Below are 20,284 nucleotides of genomic sequence, written 5' to 3'. Positions count from 1 at the left end.
AGATATCCGACCCGAGGTCGGATTGCTGGATCAAGGGGCAGCCGTAGTCTTTCTGGGCGCGCGTGCTGGTCACGTGGGGCATGGTGGCTAAGTTCCCCCGTAACAGGAGCAAGTTGCAAACTAGCATGTTATTCGCCATCTCGGTGTTAAATGTGGTCGGCCACTACCACAATGGAAGATTATCCATCTAAGTATCCCTCATAACATCTACACTTTGCTTGTCTCCAATCAGCCATCTCATATCGGCCATCATCATCGAGGTATGCGCATGGATCTTCCTTCAGATGAAGGAGCTGCTCCGACCAGCTGAATCTCAGTAGTTAAGATTCACAAGTCATACTTAGCTCTCATCACAGAACTTTAGATATTGTTGGGCTTAAGCAAATATCTTGCAGCATGCCTAGCAATCAAGGTCTCTCTTCTGACTAGCAGGGATTGAATGCCAAAACCACCATCTCGCAGTAGTCGATAGATCAGACCCTAAGCAACTAGGTGCACCTTGCGTCCGCCACCATGCAAACCCTACAAAAAGTTCTGCTCAAGAGCGAGGAGGCTATTTCAGCTCTTTTCCTTTGAACATTCTCATATATATTTTATGTAATCTTCGTCTTCATTTTCCTCTTCAGAAAATAGTGAGAAACCTACCAGTCATTGCATGAAAAAAAACCCATACATGAAAATTAATTTCTAACAACTATAATAGTTGTTTTGATGTCTCATGAATATTATTTACAAATACAATAGCTTGAATAAATATAACTATTATGCATATACCTTGGGGCAGTTGCTCATGATATTTATAATTTCATAGGCATAATAGTGGTTACCAAATATGTTCAACTTAAATAGCTTTTTTGAAAAAGTTTTAACTTTTATCTAGTAATACATAAACAATTTAGCAACAACATTAGATCATTATAAAAAGCTTTAATGGCAATTATAACAATTTTTAATGGGTTTTCAACTAAAAGAGTAAACCTTGCATAGTTTTGGGTACTACAATACCTATTTTATTCATCTACAGTTTTACATCATCTTTTTTAGTGAAGACTTGCATGCAATGTTATTGAGTACGTTAGCTGTCGACTCTGTATCAGTAGAAATCATTAGCTTTATTATTTCTTTGTTTATTCCAAAATGATGCATTTAATACATATACCTCGCATACCTTAGATTCCATGTGTTAAGACATAGAGCTCCGACCATGTTGAGAGTTGTGCGGGGGGTGGGAGAGAGAGAGAGAGAGAGAGAGAGAGAGAGAGAGAGCGAGAGAGAGAGGCTTGAGTGATATCATTGCCTTCTCTTGAGGGGTCTTTGCTGAAAAGCCTTGGGATTGAAAGCACAGTTCTTAATCATGGCGGAGGAGCTATAATCATCCCCCTGTAATTGCCAGCGACTGCAACATCTTCATATAAGAGCAAGAAAGAAAAAGAAAGTATAGAAAGAAAGGAACAGCCTGGAGAGAGATAGAGAGAGATGATTTCTTGTCTTCAATTTCAGTGCTGCAGAAAGTTCTTCTGAAAAGAAAAGCTAGAAGAGACAGACCCGCACACAAGAGAGAGAGAGAGAGAGAGAGAGAGAGAGAGAGCTTTGAAGGGCGGGTACACCTTCCTTCCCCCCTTCTCTACTTCAATAATCTCGGGGAGTAAAAGTATGGGCTTGAAAAAGCAAAGAGGAAAGTGAGTAGAAAAGTTGAAAAAGGGAGAAAGATTTGAGAGCATCTGCTTACATTTTTCTTTGAGTGGACTCTGAGATTCCAAAGCTCCAATAGTCTTTTTTCTCTTCCTCTCTTTTTTTTTCTTGGGACTATCAAGCCGTTTAAAACATCATGATGGAGCCTTCAAATCTAGATCACCACCACCACCAAGAAGAGCTTCATGGGTCCTCTTTAGCAGCAGCTCCATCTTTCCATGGTCTTGGAGGCAACCATGAGTGGAGCCAAAGTCTTATGTTGTAGGTCTTTTGAATAACTGAGTTCTGTTCCTTCATATATACTTTCCTGGTTGTCTTTGTTTTTTTGCACAAGAGAGAATTTTGAGTCTTAAATTTATATTTTCGAAAGAGGACATCTGAACACACTTGCATTTAATTCCTAGGATTTGGAAGTTTCTTGCTTGGTTGTTTGTTCCTCCTATTTTCATTATTTATCCTAGGGATTTGTAACCCCATAAACATAAGAATCTTAGGAATTAAGTAGAAGCCTCATAGTCACTTAGGGCTCTATTTTAGATTATGACCTCAAATAGATATAGAAGGTTGTTTTCATTGCATGATATAAGAAACAGAAGGATGTTTTCATTGTATGATAAGAGGCTATCCGCACTCCAAGAGTTCTTGAACTCCACAGTTGCTATAAGACATCTGTAACACCTATATGGATCTTCTCCAGAATCTCTAAGCTTGACTGGGTTTTGTGCAGAAACTGTGGTGACTTCATATCCAACGCCACTGGAGTCCTCTCAAGCCAAAGAGATTATAGACCAAGTAGTGAGATCCCACCTCCTCCTTACAACTCACAAATGGTCCAAGACTTAGGGTTTCACTGGGCTGGCAATGCCGAGAGCTTCATGAACCAGTCAGCTCACCAGCTCAACCTTGCAAAGATCAAAGAGGAGCTACCAGACTCTTTCCCAAAGCTTAGAGGGGTATTTACCACTGAAGACTACCAATTAGAGGAGAAGCTCTTCAGAACATTGGCATCAGATTGCCAGATCAATGGCCTTCAGCCTCCTACAGACTTGTTGGAAGCCCCAAGCTTGGTCAATTTTGGAAGTGGCAGAGGAAACCTCAGCGTGGTATTTCCGACAGCTAATATTTCGAACCCATGTCCCTCTCTACCAACATTCCCGGGATCCTCAGGCATGGAACTTCAGGCTTTGGATCTCTTGGCTTCAGCTAGATTCGGTCGGAGCTTCTGCCAACCTTCGCCCGGTGGTATGGGTTTGTTAAGAGAAGATGCACCTTTTGGGCTTGGCCATCTCCATGAACCAGCTCAAGGACCAACGCACAGTCACCATGAGGTGCGCAAGCCCTTCACTTCCTTCTTCAACATAAATAATAGCAGGAATTATGATAATTATGATAAGAATAATATTGATTGATAATTGCATGAAGATGAGACTAATGTTAACAGAATTTGACAATACTGATGAGAGCATAGTCAAGCTTGGGCACCATCATACCAACACTGGAGCAAATAATCCAATCACGGAAAATTATTGTTGTTTGTTGCTGTGGTTATATAAAATCAAGCATCACCACCACTAGCACCACCGTTCAATTAAACAACTGCTATCATTACTGTGCTCATCCCTCCCCACTAATCTTGTTTCCATAATCATCATTGGCATACTCATAAATTTATTGAGCTTATATTTTAACTTTTGGATGCATTGGTAGTCTATACATAAATATTGACAACCATGCTTGAATTAATTTTTTTTAATTGTCGAAAGCTATTTTCTTGGTTTCTTTTTTCTCATAGATATTAATAAGTGTGTTTTTAGCACGAGTGGGATGGTAGTAAGCACTAGCATCCGCATCCTAATATATTACTTGGTTAGTTTAAAACGAATATATGGATGGTTCCTCGGAAGAAGTAAAGAAAGTGAGATCAAACTTTTGTACCATGCTCTCTTAATTAATATTCTAGCTGACACTGGACAGTACCAAAGAATAAATATTTTTGGCAGGATACTAAAAATTTACTAATAAAAATTTTGTTACTTGAGTTTACCATCTTGTTGGAGTCTGTGACGTATGAAATGTAGAGACTTTCGCGTCCTCATTAATTATTTTTCACCGATGGATTGGAACCACAAAGCAAAGGTACATGATGTCCTTTGTGTTTTTTAACTTTCTTTCTCACCTCATACCAATGGGCCATAAAGGTACATAGCTCTTTTCAGCTTTATAAGTGACAATGCGTCGTCTTTACAGAAGAAGACCGTGAAAAAATATATGAGAAAGTAAATATGTATGCTGTTTAGGGTTCCATGTGCATCAATCAAACCAAAAAACTGACCTTTTGACTGTTGCTCCGTTGAAGATGCCATCTTTAGTCTGTGGAGTTGCAGAAGCAAAGAGAGCTAATAGCATTTTGGAGCACAAAGCATCTCAAACAGCACCAAAAAAACCTCGGTTCGAGTCCCGTTCTTCATTCTCTCCCTTCAAGGTACGGATGAATTATAGCAGATACATACAACTAAGACTTTCCAAGGATAACTGTGGTGCTCTACATCTTTGTTATTCCTTCTCTTTCTTCTTCTGAATACTACTATTTGGGATTACAAAAAACAGGTGAGGAAGGAGAAATTAGGTGATAGGATCGCAGCTCTTCAGCAGCTGGTGGCACCTTTTGGCAAGGTACATCCCACTGCCTCTATAAGTCCAATGGAGAGTTCTCAGTCTTCAGTGACAGTGACCTCAGCAGTTATGGAATATTTATGGTTTTGGTATATATGGTTCTTCTATTCCCCTTTTCTTCTTCACTAGCACAAGAGATCTTGTTTATGAAGTGTTGATGGAACATAGTGTTTGGGATCTCTTACAAGTGCCATTAATTTTCTTGTGAGGGGTTGATGGGAGAGATGAGAGTTCCCTTTTTTCTTCACTCATCCCCTGCCCTTCAAATTGTAGCAGAACAGATCAAATAGTTATGTTTGTGGGCTTTTCTGCAGCAGACCGTATCCATGTGCAAAGCATGTCAGATGGAAAATAATTTTTAAAAAAAACAAAACTAATAGCTTAAAAAGGAAACAAGAAGGCAAAAAGTAATAAAAAAAGTAAATCTGGAAAGAAAAGACCGCTAGAAGTACAAAACAGTTACATAGAAAAACAAATGAAATATAAAAACAATAATCTGCAAATACAAGTCAAATACAAAAAAAAGAACAAAAACACAAATTAATCCACAAAGAAATAAAAAAGAGTAAAAACAACAATATAAAAAGAAAAGTGCAGAAATAAGAGTAATTTACAGAGATAAAAAGAAAATAAAAATAAAAAATGAAATAGGAAAATAAAAAATGGTACTAAAATTACAAATATATGCATGTCTAAGAGAAATAGATTGAGTTTAAATTCTTGGTAATTTTTAAATGTAATCGCCTAATACATAAAAATGATTCTAGACGCCATTTTGTATGTCTTAAAATATCAACGAAACATTTGAAATGATCAATATGTAATTAGATCAAGCATATTTTACTAAACAAGATAACACGTAGTGTTATCAAACGATATTATTGTCTTGACTACTAGATTTTAATGATGTTTGCTTGTATAAAAAATTTTCAAGGTGTATGACTATTATAGGTATGAAACTATTTCTTCTTCAATGAAAGAATATCATCATAGATAGAGAGGTGCCAATTTTTTTTTATAAAAATAGGAATTTGACATTTATGCTACTATTTGTCGAACTAAAAAAACTTTTCCCCTTCTTTGAAGTATAAATGATACCAATATAATTATCCACATTGAGTTAAAATTTTTGTTTTTTAAAACAACAAGTGTCCTTTGGGTATCAAATGAAAGTTTAGTGGATACACGTACACACATAAACATACATACATACATATGTACACACACACACACACACACACACACATATATATATATATATATATATATATATATATGTTAGACTTTCTTAATCACCGAACCTAGTTTAATATAATCAATCTAGTATATTAAAATTCTTTGATATATTTGTTTTTTTTTTCTGTTGTATTTTTTCTAAGGGAAGAGGAACTCCAAAACATGCTTTAGAAAGAGAATTTAGTTTTCTAATTTTCTAACTGGGGGATATCATTTGTCATTCTGTACTAACTATATTTAATTTTTCATCTAAGTTTTATACTGATATAAAATTATATGGTTGGTGATGCATAGACGGATACAGCATCAGTGCTAATGGAGGCCATTGGATATATTAAATTTCTTCAACACCAGATTGAGGTAATCACCATTCTTATATAGCATAAATATTGGAGTTGAAATTAATTATATAGTAAATGTATCATTTGGCATAATTTTCCATCAATAGTAATGTACAAAATAGCGATGTTCTTTATTATAAGTTATTGGATGTAAATAGTTTTTATCAAATAATTTATATTATTGAATGGTTAATTGTTATGGATAATATTGCCTTTATAAGAGCAAAAACTTTTAAATGATGGCCAAGTAGTTACAACTTATTGAAAATTTACAAACCACAACACTAAATATTATACATTAGTTCTTTTATATGTAGTACTTGTACATGTTTTTATCTTGAAAATGAGAATTGGCTTTGCTAGAGTTCTATGTTCTTTATTTTTTTAAGAATATTCTTTACTTATTTTGCAGACACTAAGTGTACCTTACATGAGGTCATCCAACAATAAGAAATCAAGGACAATGCAAGGGGTATGTATTATCTTTCCATTTGATATTCAAAAATTAATAAATGTATACCATACACTTTGTCTTCTACTACCCATTTTATTCTATATAAATATTTATTTCAAAATTTCATATGAATAAAAGATAACTGCCACCATTCAAACTAATTTTAATCTAAAATGTTACAAATTCAAGTCCAATGTGTGTGTTTCCAAGCGTGTGGGGCGGTATGTTTTGGACCTAAAAGATGTTGTTGAAATATTATAATCATATCTATGCAGTTGCATGAATACACAAACATGCAAATAGGAAGGATGAGAGAGTTATAAGAAGGATTTTTGTTCCCATAAAGCATTTCATAATTTTAATTTAGCAGGATCAAGTTTAGTCACTTATGAAAATTATTTTGGCACATATTAACATTGTAATAGAGTAGCTCTAGTGTTCTAATAATCACTATTAGAATTCTAGATGAAAGAGATTTTTACCAAAGAAGTGGATAAAATCATCTTCAAGCATGTTCAGGAATAACCTCAATTTTTACAAATACTTTCTCTATGAGGTCTAAGTAAATATAAGAAAATTAAAGCTGAGTTCGCGTGTCACCTTGAAAACTTCTTAGTTGTTATATATTTAAAGAAATAAAATATCCAAATACTTTGTTTATTGGATTGTCGTAATAAATATCTCAAAGTGCTAGATGGCAAAGCATACCAAGGCGGAAAAAAAAAGAGAGCAACATTAGTCCTTTGAATTGTAAAATTAAATCTTGTATTTTTCTCCATATGCACATTATTTTTCTTAAACTTAACATTTCCTTTTCAAATCTAGGTATCAGATGAGGACAAAGATGAATCTAAACTAGATCTAAGGAGCAGAGGACTTTGTCTTGTGCCTTTGTCATGCACTTCATATGTCACAAGTGATAATGGAGGAGTTTGGTCACCACTGGATTATAGGAGAAGTGCTTGAATCAAATATGTTGCTAAAAGGAGTTGTACATGCTTTAAAGCAAGCAACCATTTGTTGGTTAATTGAAGAATGATTCATTTTCTCTCTATTCTTTTATCTATGTCAATCAATTATAATGATCTTAGCGTAGCTACTGATCACAAGCTTAAGATCTAAAAAGAGTGATATTGTGTTGGAGCAAATTTGATCAGCTTATGACGAAGTTCTAAGACAAGACAATTTTGCTCCATTAATGATGTAGATTTATGCTTCATGAGCAATTTATAAACATTATCTCCATGGATTAGAAGAAGTTAATTGACCTCATTCTTTGACATATTCTTATTACATATTTAGACATGCTTCTAATTATGCAGTACAACCTGCTGTCTGTCCAAATTTTTGTTATCAAATCAACTGCTTTGTAAATAGTATTGATATTGTAACCTTTGGAAAACTTTTATAAAATTAATCATGAGCTTGACACATAACTACTCTCTTTCACTCTGTGTGTGTAGAGAGAGAAATTAAAAATATCAAAAGTTCTTAATCTAATAAATGTTTTAAACCTCTATAAAATTAGCATACAATGACCTTTGATAAACCCAATGGCCAAGAACATAGCAACTAGAGCGTTTGAGTTTTGATAACACAAGCACTAGCTTTAGTTAGAATTATTTTGTTTCCTAGACCAATAAGTTAAACGAATTAAATTAGGGCAAAAATCTCAACCAATCTTGCTATAAGATCCATCGGCCCAAAAGTAGATCAAATTACTGTAGTTATTATAAGAAATCTTTTCACATTCAATTTCACCTTCAAATCGTATTAGAATCTTCTTTTATTAATGAACAAATTATCCCATCAATTCACAACTATGCAGGCCAAACTTAATATCCTCAAATCTATGAGTGGTCAATGCTATACCATGTCATCTTCATGGAAGTAGCTTCAACATGCTTTCAGGATTTCATATTAACTATATCACATCTCTCATAATGATAACACATTACATGATGATGAAAATTTCAAATTATTTACATCACATCTCAACAACCTAGAAAATAGCCATAAATAAGTGCTATGTTGAGTAATTTGGATAAAGTTAAAATAGATAGAAGTCATGTAATTCTTGCCAAGCTTAAAAGTATATGGCCGTGATAGGCTTTACTGAGTGTGAAGGTACAGAGTAAAAGGGAGAGTACAACCATGACGTACATAGGCAAGCTGAAGAATTAAACCTTGGTCGTGATTAGCTACAAAGTGAAGATGGTCGGTAGAAGATCAAAAATGATTGAATTAGTATGAGAAATCTTCAAGTACAAGGGACTATATCTTAGGCCGAAGTAAAAGAAACGGTTAATATAAGCCATGATCAATAAGATGTGATTATCAATCTCACAGTTAATGCAAGGTGATTGTGCGATCGAATATATACGTGTAGTGGAAGACAACTATGATCAATTATCAAACCGCTAAAAATAGAGGCCAAATATGGATAGCAACTGTACATAATAATATAATCAGGACGATGTTTTTTTTGAATAGATCATAGTAATTAACTGTAGTAGAATGATATTATCACGACACATACGTTGTTGAATATATCATGGTAATCCACTGTAGTATTGCATAAGTATCAGGTCCCCATGGATGGCATACTTATCTCATATACGGCAGCCTAGCTCATGTGGGAATTACAAAATACAAATATGCACTTCTATTTGAAGAACTAATCATAAGGTCGTACAAATCCTATTCTACTTAGGTTAATAATTTGCTAAAACTAGTCTTCAAAGTCGGGCAATATAATGCATGATACGGCAAAGTTCAAAAAACATGGAGTGAGCATTGCTCTTTTTAATTTCAGAGGGCCGGCCACTAAATGTACACAAAACCACCATCCTATGTTCACTTTCTTAAACAAAACCATTTATTGTTTATATAAATATATTTATTATTTTTAAATCTATTTGGTCGACAGGATAATAGGCACTCAACAAATTCTTTTGCTAATTTGGATAAGTAAGTAGCGTGACAGGTAACATGGCTTTTTTTTTGGGTACATCATATTCATGGTAGGTAACACGGTAAATGGAGCGGGGATGGGGGTTGTATCTCTCGCGCCAAAGATACAATCTGAACCGATGGATCGCGCAGTCGTCGCTTGATCCATGCAGCCTATGAACGATGGAGTCCGGAGTGCCTTAAGATCTGTGTGGAGCGCGATCCAACGGACGATGCCCGAACGAAGACCAAACATTCTATCGCGCGAAAGATGCAACCTGAGCCGATCGAGGGGAGCATCTTTAGTCATTTAGTGGGAGGCCTGAAACCTAGGGGCAGCATTACGGGAAAGTCACCCTCACTCGTGGGTCGTTTAAATACCCCTTTCGGTCCTTGGTCAGCTCCTACCCAGCTCTCGTGCGAGGCCGCAAAGAAGATGGAGAGAAGGGGTCTCCTTCGCCTCTGTCCTCTTATCGCCCTTCTCTGCCTCGCCTCTGCCGAAGTCTTCTTCGAAGAGCGCTTCGATGGTACGATCGTTCGATCTCCTTTCTTTCATCTCTGCCATCATTGATCTCAACTCGTCTCTTGTTTTCTTGATCTCGTTCTTCATCTCTGCGATGATATATCTAACCGACGGATCCGTGGTTCCTCGATCGATCTTATCTGTTTCTGCGATCAGTCTCCTCGGATAGGTCGATCTTGGTGACGTTGGATCGAATCAGATCAAGTTCGTTCTTGCGATCGTTTGAGTGTCCGATCTTGGAAAATTAGGGTTTGCCAACTTGTTGTAATCTTTTCCATTGGAAGAATTCGTTTCATGAAACATGTTTCTGCAATTCTGTGATGATCTTGGACGTTTTTGTGGTTTCTAGTTTCTTTATGGACACGCCTGTAGTTGCATTTGTTCTGTTATGTCAATAGCACGTTATACTTTAAGCGTGATTAAGAAAAGCAGATGGGTTAATTGAAGTAGTGATGAAGTTGTAAGGACCCGTGCGGTCATGTGTTTAGTCGCACATCGGTTATAGGAGATCTTGGGTACTAACCAAGAAACCCAAAAAAATGTCAACCAGCTAGCCATTTTGGGTGAGGTCCTAGATTATTACAAATGGTATCAGAGGGGACTTAGCGAGCTAATCATGGTGCTTGTAATTAGATTTGAATAGATTGTAATCCTTAGCCTGACGAAGACGTTAGAGCTTGAATGGAAGAGTATGTGAGGACCTATGCAGTCACATGTTTAGTTCCATATCGGTTAGTCACCATCGGTTATTCGCTAAGAAGATCTTGAGTACTTATACAAGACTAAGGAACCCTAAATATCATTTTGGGTGAGGTCCTGGGTTGTTGTAGAAGTTCTATGAATAGTCCATGAAGTGCCATTTTGGGTGAGGTCTTGGGTTGTTATAGAAGTTCTATGAAATAGTCTATGAAGTTTTGAGTGTGGAACTATAGGGTTACATAATCTGATTTGATCTTTTCAGTTGGCGTATCTTGGAAATGAAACATGGTTCTATGATCTTGGGGTGATATTGAATGTTTTGTAGTTCTGTATTTCTTCAAGGAATCATTGATATTTATGCTTTAATTATGAATTGGAATGTTTTTGGTATTGTAATTGTTGTGAAGTCAGTATGTCTAGTAAATGCAGGATTATGGTTTTCTGTGGATAGTGGATGATGTTTACATTGGATTTTTACTGAATTACATTCATCTTGATTTGCCCGGTGTTACATATTTCATGTGTTTAGAGGAAGCTGAATTTTAATGCAAATTTTGTCAACTCTGCAAGACCTAGTTTGTTGCTAAAACATGTTGCGACTACATTTTCGATGCCAAAACATGGTATTACTAAAGTAGAATGGATTTACTTTTATGATAAGAAGGATAGAGGTACTGTTATTTATAAGGTGGTCTACGTTCAAATGCTTTTTGGCATAATGCGGTGAGTGACAACCACAACTAAGACTATATGAGTGAAACAACCTCAACTTTGGTTAAAATATGAGAGTAGTTGTTGTTTGTTTAAGGTTTCCCTACTGATTGCAGTTCATTTGTTTTGGTCTTAGCTAACAGATTGTATATGCATCTTTTATGTTTTGCATATGAATAGAAGGATATTTATTATTGGAATTATTGTGGAAGCAGTATGGTATGCCGAACCAGCCCGTACCGGTTCCTGACCGGTCCGAGCCGGAACCGAGCAGTAAATCCACTGTACCGAGAACCGCACCCCGCGCATGAGACAGCACGCCCGTAGGGATGCGAGCTGGGAACCGCACCTTGCGCGGTTCCCCGCACAATTCCGCCCGCGTGGGGTCCCTGCGCAGGGCCTTTAATGCCACAAATATTTAAGCTACTCTGTGGCATCTAACGTGCGCGCACGCTCGCGGACCCTTCTTTTTTCTTTCGCGCCTCTCTGTTCGCCGATTCGGTACCGGTCCGAACCGGTACTGTACCGTTCCGGTAGGCGACCGGTACGCCTACCGGTTCCGGTATGGCGTACCTTGGAAAGCAGTGGGTCTTGTACACCTGAACTTAATGATATTTTATGTAAAACTGTACCAGGTACAGAATGAAGCCGGGTATTTATAGGATTGCTCATTTGAACAAAGGTTCTGTAGATCTACGAGACCGATTACAGTGGAATCAAGAAACTTTGGCTTGAGTCAGTTTGAAAAGATTCAGCATTGATTTAGTAGAATGCATTCAGTTTATAATGAAAAGAATGATATCTATCAGCTTATTCAATTATATTAGGGTTAATGACTTAATGCAATTTCTTGAGATACCATGGTGATGAGTTAGACATATCAAACAAACTCAAGACTAGGTGAGAGAAAAATGAGTTCAAGTTAATTTATGATTAATAAATGTAAATGAATTATTTGGTTCTTTAAACCTATTATGCTGACTTTTATATTCACCCAAGAACATATATTTAATAACCAATGGATTCATCAATTAGTGCCTATAAGGGGTTACAGACAGATTTGGATTGCATATCTGAATACATTTTAGTCCTTAGCTTTTTAAATTTAGTGATCTAGACTTATATCATGAGGACCCTTAAGCCATAACCTATGGTATCTGTTATTTTCATAGAATACTGCAAAATAAAAATAGGTAACAGATTCATGTCAACGCATCTCATGAAACTTCTAGTATATTTGCCAACTCAGATTTCCTATGAACTTGTGGAACCCACTGAAACAACGGCATGAGGAAAATTAACCTGTTTCTTTTATTTGTGCACACAGTTTCATTGTTGTTTTGGATTCTCATTGCTGTTTTGGATTCTGTGAACATTGTCTAAATTCCTTTCATGCATCTAAGTGTAATTATACATTTTTTTTGAATATCATCATTTTAGACATGATAATTATTTTATCAATTGCTTTCTTCTCATTGGTCATTAAGATGGATGGGAGGATCGCTGGGTGAAATCTGATTGGAAAAAAGATGAAAACATGGCTGGAGATTGGAACCACACATCTGGAAAATGGAGTGGTGATCCAAATGACAAGGGTATGTTTTCTTTTTTACTTTTTCTCTCTAGTCATTTTTTGGATGTATGGAGCCTTAACTTTTCATGTTAGTTTGCTTAGTCATCATATTGATCTCTTTCAAGAGGAGAATGCAAATATTTTTGTTTATAATCATTATATGCCATTGCTTTGCATCAGCTTGAAAAGTGCAAACTACTAGGTACTATTGGAAATTGGAACAAGATTGCATAGTTGATCTGGGTATAAGAAGTTCAATCCATAGCCCAGTAGAAAGAAAGTTAATTTACTTGCTACTTAGAAAGTAAAATGTAAATGATCTCATCTCCCATAGTTAGCTATAATCTTTTTTTTCTTTTTCAAGAAAAAGTTAGGAAGCCCTAACCTGCTCTCATGGTTAGCTATACTGTTCATTGCATAGTTTGAAGAATAACCGATGGACTTTTTGTTCCTTGTAATTTCTGGTTTCTTTTTCTTCTGGCATTTCACTAACACCAACGATAACCTTATTGTGATTCTTTTTTTAAGCTAGAAGGATCAATGTCTGGCTAGTTTTTTCTTTTTATGCAATAATACATAGTGCAAAATATTTTCTTTTGCATTTTGTGAATTGGATTCATTCCCCTTCTTGGTAATCATATATTTCCCATATGCTGACATTGGGCTTTGCTATGTAACTTCAATAACCATTTCTTGAGGACTTCTATCATTTATGAGTTATGACCTTCTTTAGTACAGCTAATTCTCTTACAAATGCGCAGGATGATCATCATTGAAAGGGGTTATTTGGTTGTTGAAAATTGATATACTAACATGGCATATTCCTCCAAGAAGAGACTATTGGCCTATTGTTTCAGCATATTTTAATGTATTGGATTGACTGAAATCAGGATTGAAAGTTGGCCCATGGAGCTGATTTTACATTGATTCAGGCTGGGCTTGTTGAGAACTCTGGATTTCTTTTGCCCAATCTCAACCAATTTCCATCTCTATGCTGTTTGTTAAATTGAAAAGAATTTTGTGAACTTTAAAATATAGTGGATTATTTTCATGTGCACAGGTATCCAGACTTATCCAGATTATAGGTTTTTTGCCATCTCTGCGAAATTTCCAGAGTTTAGTAACAAGGACAAAACACTGGTTTTCCAATTTTCAATTAAGCATGAGCAAAAGCTTGATTGTGGTGGTGGATATATGAAGTTGCTTAGTGGTGAGGTTGATCAAAAAAAGTTTGGAGGGGAAACACCTTATAGGTAACCATGATTCATTTAAATCTCTAAAATTTATAGTCCTTGAATTGTTCATGCTATTTCATTTATTTCATTTTGATTTATCTTTGCTTACATAAGACAACTGCCACTAAGTCTCTTTCTTGATGAGTTTGATTGAATGTCGTTCTATTAAATTTTCATTTTATCAAGCTTCTGTTGACTGTTACATTGTCGAATGCAGCATAATGTTTGGACCAGATATCTGCGGTTACGCCACGAAGAAAGTCCATGCTATACTGACTCGTAATGGAAAAGGCCACTTGATAAAAAAGGATATTCCTTGTGAAACAGATCAGCTAACCCATGTTTACACTTTCATCATCCATCCTGATAATACATACAGCATACTGGTTGACAATAATGAGAAACAATCTGGTAGCCTTTACTCTGACTGGGACCTGCTCCCCCCAAAGGAAATTAAGGACCCTGAATCCAAGAAGGTCAAAATACAAGAAAATTTTGTTAAAAATCTGTAAGCAAGCATGTCTGAAATTTTCTCATGAAAGTCTATTCCGTTGCTGATTTTACAGCCAGAAGATTGGGATGATGTGGTATATATACTGGACCCTGAGGACAAAAAACCTGAGGTATATATTGCACACTGTAAATTTTTTATTTCTATGTCCCAACCTCACCTTTATAGATAATATTGCCTTTTGTCTTGCACAGTTGTATGTCTATTTCTAACACTGATTGCATGTAAGTAGATAGTTTATGTAGTCATATTATGGATACTCCTGAATTATCCAGGAGATTTTATGATCTGCATATGCTGACAACATGATGTATTTTAAATATGCATCAAATGTGGCTCCCTGATGGCATCAACTGGAGTATATCCACTGTTGAACTAGTCTCTAAGTAGTTGATATTAACCATCAATTTAGTATATAACCCAGATTTAGTCATGGTTTAATGAAATAAAGAGTACCCTTTCGGAATTGCCATTAGATTTTTCAAAATATGTAGATCTTATTTTTGATTATCCTAATTGTTGTTGCAATTCCCTCTTTTCACATACATGGTTCAAATTGTTCTCTCCTCTTGCTGAATATTTGCCAAATTGCTCAAAAAATTATTGCCTAGTTAATCCTGGAAATTCAACTTGGTACAAGGCATTGCAATGTCTGCTATTTAGCATTTGCTTCAAGTTGGACATTCTAGAAGGTTTTCTTGTTATCAGATAATGATTATTTTGTCATATAACAGGGTTATGATGATATCCCAAAAGAAATCCCAGATCCTGATGCCAAGAAGGTATTTATTGATCACTTTGTGTTTAATTTTATTTCTTAAAGCGGGTATGGACTAAAATCAGGGGCATCATGATTCTCATGTAATGAATATGTTGATTTACAGCCAGAGGACTGGGATGATGATGAAGATGGTGAATGGGCTGCCCCAACCATTCCAAATCCTGAGTACAAGGGTCCATGGAAACAGAAGGTACACAAAGCAAGGAAAGAATACTTTCATTGATTGAGTTTCGTGCTCTAGGATTTTTTTTTACTACTTTCTGTGACTTGTTTTCAGAAAATCAAGAACCCTAATTATAAGGGCAAGTGGAGCGCACCAATGACTGACAATCCAGGTTATTTCTTTCTTCCTTAAATCTGCTCAGGCCTTAAAGTTGCACCACTGCTTTCATATTTAATTACAGGAAAGCATGTGGAAATGTTGGACAGATTTCAAAGATGATCCCGACCTCTATGTTTTCCCCCATCTGAAATATGTGGCAATTGAATTATGGCAGGTAAGCCTGCCCTATCATAATTGCATTTTATCTACTGGTAATTATTTAGCACTTAATTTATTCATCTTAATGAATGCCTTGATGTTTCAGGTCAAAACAGGAACCTTGTTTGACAACATTCTGATCTGTGATGACCCTGAATACGCAAAGAAGTTTGCAGAGGAAACATGGGGAACAAACAAGGATGTATGTGGTGGATTCTGTCCTAATTGCAATTGTTGATTCTTCTATCGAAATTTGGACCTTACGCAATTTCTTGGACACTTGTAGGCTGAAAAGGCAGCTTTTGATGAAGCAGAGAAGAAGAAAGAAGAGGAGGTACATATGTAGCTATGATGTTTTTGCTTTTCTGGTATTTGCTAAAATATGTCATCCTTTAATTTACCAACTTTTAATTTGCTGAACTGCCATCTACTCAACAGGAGGAAGCTGATAAGAGTGACATTGACGAATCTGAGGTGAGTTTCTAACTGTGGTTTTGTCTATAGGAATTCCTGCTATCTACATATATGTGTGGCATTGTATAAAACATTTATTTGTTGTAGGATGAGAAAGAGGATAACACTGACGATGGTTCCGAGGAAGAGGAAGATGATGCAAGCCTGCATGTATGTTTTCTCCACACTCCTCTCCCCCCTTTAACACATACATACCCCACCTCCCCCCGTCACCAACCAAATTTTTTTTTCTATTTGTGAATGTCCCTCGGATGTAATTTCATCATAGAGTGTTCTAATAAGTTCGACTTACATCTGGATGCAGAAACACAAGACAGAATAAATTTAAGCCTGTTTTCCTTTCCGTGTATTTTCATTCCAAGAAAGAGGGAACTTCTCATATGCAGATGGCATTTGGAATAAAAGATTAGAAGAATCATATGCATGACTTTTTTTCACCAAATTATCAATGAGCAAAATTTTAATCTTGGCTGAGATCTCATTTTAAACATATCTTTTATGGACACTTACTGGTACAATTTATAAGATATTGGGCTTCATTATATTGGCTAATATGCACGAAACATCCAGAGATACTGGCTGATATGATGTTATTAATATCAGTTGAGTTCTTTTGATCTTTCTTTTTATTGGCTTAAATTGTTTTCTTAATCACTAAATATTAAAACCAAGGCCTCGAGCAATACTAATATATATACATATATATCAGCTCGATATTTTGATATCTTGGCTATTGCATATATGTTGAGATCTCTCGAATCTTTGTTCCACTAAGGTTTCTGAGATATTGGTTGGTCGGTCAGGGATTAGGGGTATAAGACAACCAAACCGGGAGTGATTGGGTAGGAAGGTGTCAAGTGTCTTTCTTCGTATAGTACTTCTACTGTTGTTGTTCTCGTTGTTTATTTTTTTTAATAATCCTTTTTAAATTAAAATAAGAAATTTTGTATTAGTAAAGTCATCATCTTTATTGCTCTCCAATTAAGCATTGTTAGCTATATCCCTTTTAGGAGGATTCCTGCCTCTCTTAAACATCTAAAATTCTGGCTTTTAGGAAGAAAGGCATGAGCTATGGGCTGCAAAACCAACCCAAACTGCTTGGTTTGGGGCGTGTACTGTACTGAACCAATGTGGAACCAGGTCGATTTGCTAGTTAGGTATGGGAATCAGTCCAAACTAGTCTGAACCGAGTAAAACCACTCGATTCTGCTCGGTAAAGACCCATGCCACCCAATTTTTTCTTCCTTTTTTTTGGGGGGGTGGGGGGGGGGGGGGGGGGGGTGGGATTATGATGAGAGAGGAAAAAAAAAGAGGCTGACAACTATCTCAGTACAAGGATGCATACTATACCATACCGACCGTACCATATCGGATTGGTAACTTATCAGTGCGATATCCCATACTGAGAGTGGGGACCTTAGCATGAACTGTTGGAACATTTAAAATCTTGGTAAACATTCTAATGGGTTTCAAAGAGTTAGTAATGATGAATACTCTCTATCCGGTTCAGATTTGAACCATTATGTAGCTCCACTGATTCACTTTATCTGGGTTCATATGTCCACTTCTAAAAATTTTCCTTCATCTCAAAGTCATATGGCTAAGCAGGAACTTAGAACCAATATTAATCTCATCCAACATGTTCTCTATTCATGTCAGTCAGTCCATTCAAATTAACTGAGTAGGTTATTTTATGGTCATCAATATAACTGAAAATAATACTCTCATGACATTCATTTGTCAGTTCAGGAAATATTTTTGTATTTATATAATTCATAAATGAAAAACCTGGCTGGCTAATTTCTAACCATCAATTTAGCTGAGAATTTTACTCTATTTAAAATTCACATGGCATTGCAATGTTTTTGTAATTTTGTCATTCGTAAACGAGCAGCAAGACATCATTGTTTCCCTGCTGTAGTATAACTGTGTAAACCTAATATATTGCCAGATTTAATTAATTCTTAAGAGTTGTATATGTTATAATTTCTCTTTCTTTTTATAACTTCTTTTTTTTCTTAATTTTTTCAGGATGAACTTTAAGAGCAGCTGACATCCTGGAGGGTAAGTTTTTTTTTTGTCCGCAGCAAGTGTTCTAATTAGCTATCATTAGAGGAGTCTGATTTTGTCAGCACTTATCTTGTGATGTATGTGCTGCCAGTCAATGAACTGATTTGTTTAGATTAGTCACATACTCAATCTGTAAGTTCTAAAAGCTAAATTTTTGTTCTGAACTCTCCACTGTTATGGCCTGTTGGATATATTTCAGGAAACTATAGCTGTTCATTTAGTGGATGTTTGTTTGAATGATATCCCATATTCAAATTTTTGTTGGTTCCAAAATAAATGGCAGCTGGAAAAGACTCATTGCTGCAGTATCTTTTAGGGGTAGAGTGTATAAATCAAGTTTGCTAGCGTAGATGTCATCTCTGCAGGGCAAACAAAGCAGTGTACTGGTGGGAAGCAAAGAAGCAATAGATCAGGTACTACAATAGATGCCCATTCCCACTGTTGCTTTTCTGGAGCATTGCTTCTAACTTTGTCGATTTTAAAGTTGGTTGATGCCGGGAATTGGGCTGCATTGTTATTGCCTATAAGTATGTTTAATATGCTGCAAGTGTTGTGAAACCTTGGCTGGAATATAGACAGCAAGAAGTAGCCTGTACCAGTACCACTAATGTTAGGTTGGCATGGGGTGGGTGCAGCGGGTGGCTCGTCGTGTCGGTGGATAACGCCATCAGAAAAGGCGGCCGGACCTGCGCAGGATCGTGCCTGTCACAACTGTGTTTACGGTAATCTGTTTCGGTCTGCAACAAATTTCTTGCCGCCTTAAATAACTAGAGCAAACTAACCGTAATAAAATGCGGTATTGATTGCATAATCTGTGCGCAGTCATGCGCGGTAGGGTCTAAACCCCGAATAAGTCGCAATATGTGGTTATGGGCTGATCACCATCAAGTGTACCGTGTCGGACTTCAAGCCATCGTCCCATCCATAAATCATTGGCTACAGTCATGACATCATTGAAGGCCGCACAAATTCCATGTATTTCTATCCCCTTGCTTGTGTCGCCGCCATTACATAATTTCCAGTTCGGCATGCGGGAAGATTTCCATGCTTAGGACGTAGGGAGGACGTTACTCATGAGGTCAGTGGTTGACCTAATCATTCAAATCATTAATCGCGGAGAGACTGGAGAGCGCGATGGTTGTTGTGCTTATGTTGCTTGGTCTATTATAAGCTGGCATAATAAGTAGCCAACTTTTTCCTGGTTGGAATGAGTAGCCAGACTTGACTATATGTTCAGCTACGAAAGTAACTCCAGGTTTGGAGCTTGGTCTTAGGACCGCTCCAGTAGGCGCCGGCTAGTCACAGTTAAAGAGGAGACCGTCCCATGATCAACTTAACCATGCAAAAGAATATAACATCTCAACATTAGATTGAAAAAAAAAGGTTGGGGCTTTGACACCCACGGAATAGATATCTCTTTATTTGATGTCCTAATTCTTGATTAAATAAAATGTTTTTTTGAAAAATTAAAACCTCTATTATTTTCTTTGTTCTCTAATCAGTGGTCATAACTATGTCTCAACCAAATAATGTTCATACATTTCACTTTTTGTGTAATGTTAGGTAATAGCAACCCAAGCCGTTATTTTGTTTGCATAGAATTTAATCAAAGACTTGAAAAGACAAGTAGCAGATGCTATTTCTGTGGTAACTTTCTTTTTTTATAGATAGATAGATAGTTAGATAGAGTGAAAAAAAAGCATTTCAGAGGGGTGCGTCATTTGAAAAAATTGTCATTGTTGAAAATCGAAGCCTTCCGTATCACCCTCTTGCAATGTAAACCGCTGTCATTATGATGAACTCTAAAGGCTCATACCAGTAGCTAAAAATGGGCAATAGAGCTTGCAAAACAAGGACTTTTCATAAGGAGCAAAATCA

The 20,284-nt window shown here is 36.3% G+C and overlaps 2 protein-coding genes across 2 annotated transcripts; both read left to right on the top strand.

Moving 5' to 3' along the window:
* The first annotated feature begins 1,109 nt into the window (after nucleotides 1–1,109).
* On the top strand, nucleotides 1,110–8,528 carry LOC103711553 (transcription factor bHLH110). The gene is made up of 7 exons (XM_008797746.5): nucleotides 1,110–1,953; nucleotides 2,420–3,020; nucleotides 4,049–4,174; nucleotides 4,300–4,365; nucleotides 5,896–5,961; nucleotides 6,355–6,414; nucleotides 7,222–8,528. Exons 1-7 carry the CDS (start codon nucleotides 1,829–1,831, stop codon nucleotides 7,360–7,362), a joined length of 1,185 nt encoding a protein of 394 aa, XP_008795968.3. The 5' UTR covers nucleotides 1,110–1,828; the 3' UTR covers nucleotides 7,363–8,528.
* Nucleotides 8,529–9,628: 1,100 nt separating this feature from the next.
* On the top strand, nucleotides 9,629–18,626 carry LOC103711552 (calreticulin-like). The gene is made up of 14 exons (XM_008797745.6): nucleotides 9,629–9,875; nucleotides 12,769–12,876; nucleotides 13,915–14,107; nucleotides 14,307–14,565; nucleotides 14,656–14,712; nucleotides 15,335–15,382; nucleotides 15,485–15,571; nucleotides 15,659–15,716; nucleotides 15,811–15,878; nucleotides 15,969–16,064; nucleotides 16,149–16,196; nucleotides 16,301–16,336; nucleotides 16,424–16,486; nucleotides 18,368–18,626. Exons 1-14 carry the CDS (start codon nucleotides 9,785–9,787, stop codon nucleotides 18,377–18,379), a joined length of 1,224 nt encoding a protein of 407 aa, XP_008795967.3. The 5' UTR covers nucleotides 9,629–9,784; the 3' UTR covers nucleotides 18,380–18,626.
* Nucleotides 18,627–20,284: the final 1,658 nt, after the last annotated feature.

The sequence above is a fragment of the Phoenix dactylifera genome, chromosome 15 (assembly GCF_051530095.1).
Source record: "Phoenix dactylifera cultivar Ajwa chromosome 15, Ajwa_hap1_PhDact_Kaust_v1.1, whole genome shotgun sequence".
Classification (NCBI taxonomy): Eukaryota; Viridiplantae; Streptophyta; class Magnoliopsida; order Arecales; family Arecaceae; genus Phoenix; species Phoenix dactylifera.
Note: the sequence above shows the minus strand (reverse complement) of the source record. Positions and strands in the feature narration are given on the sequence as shown.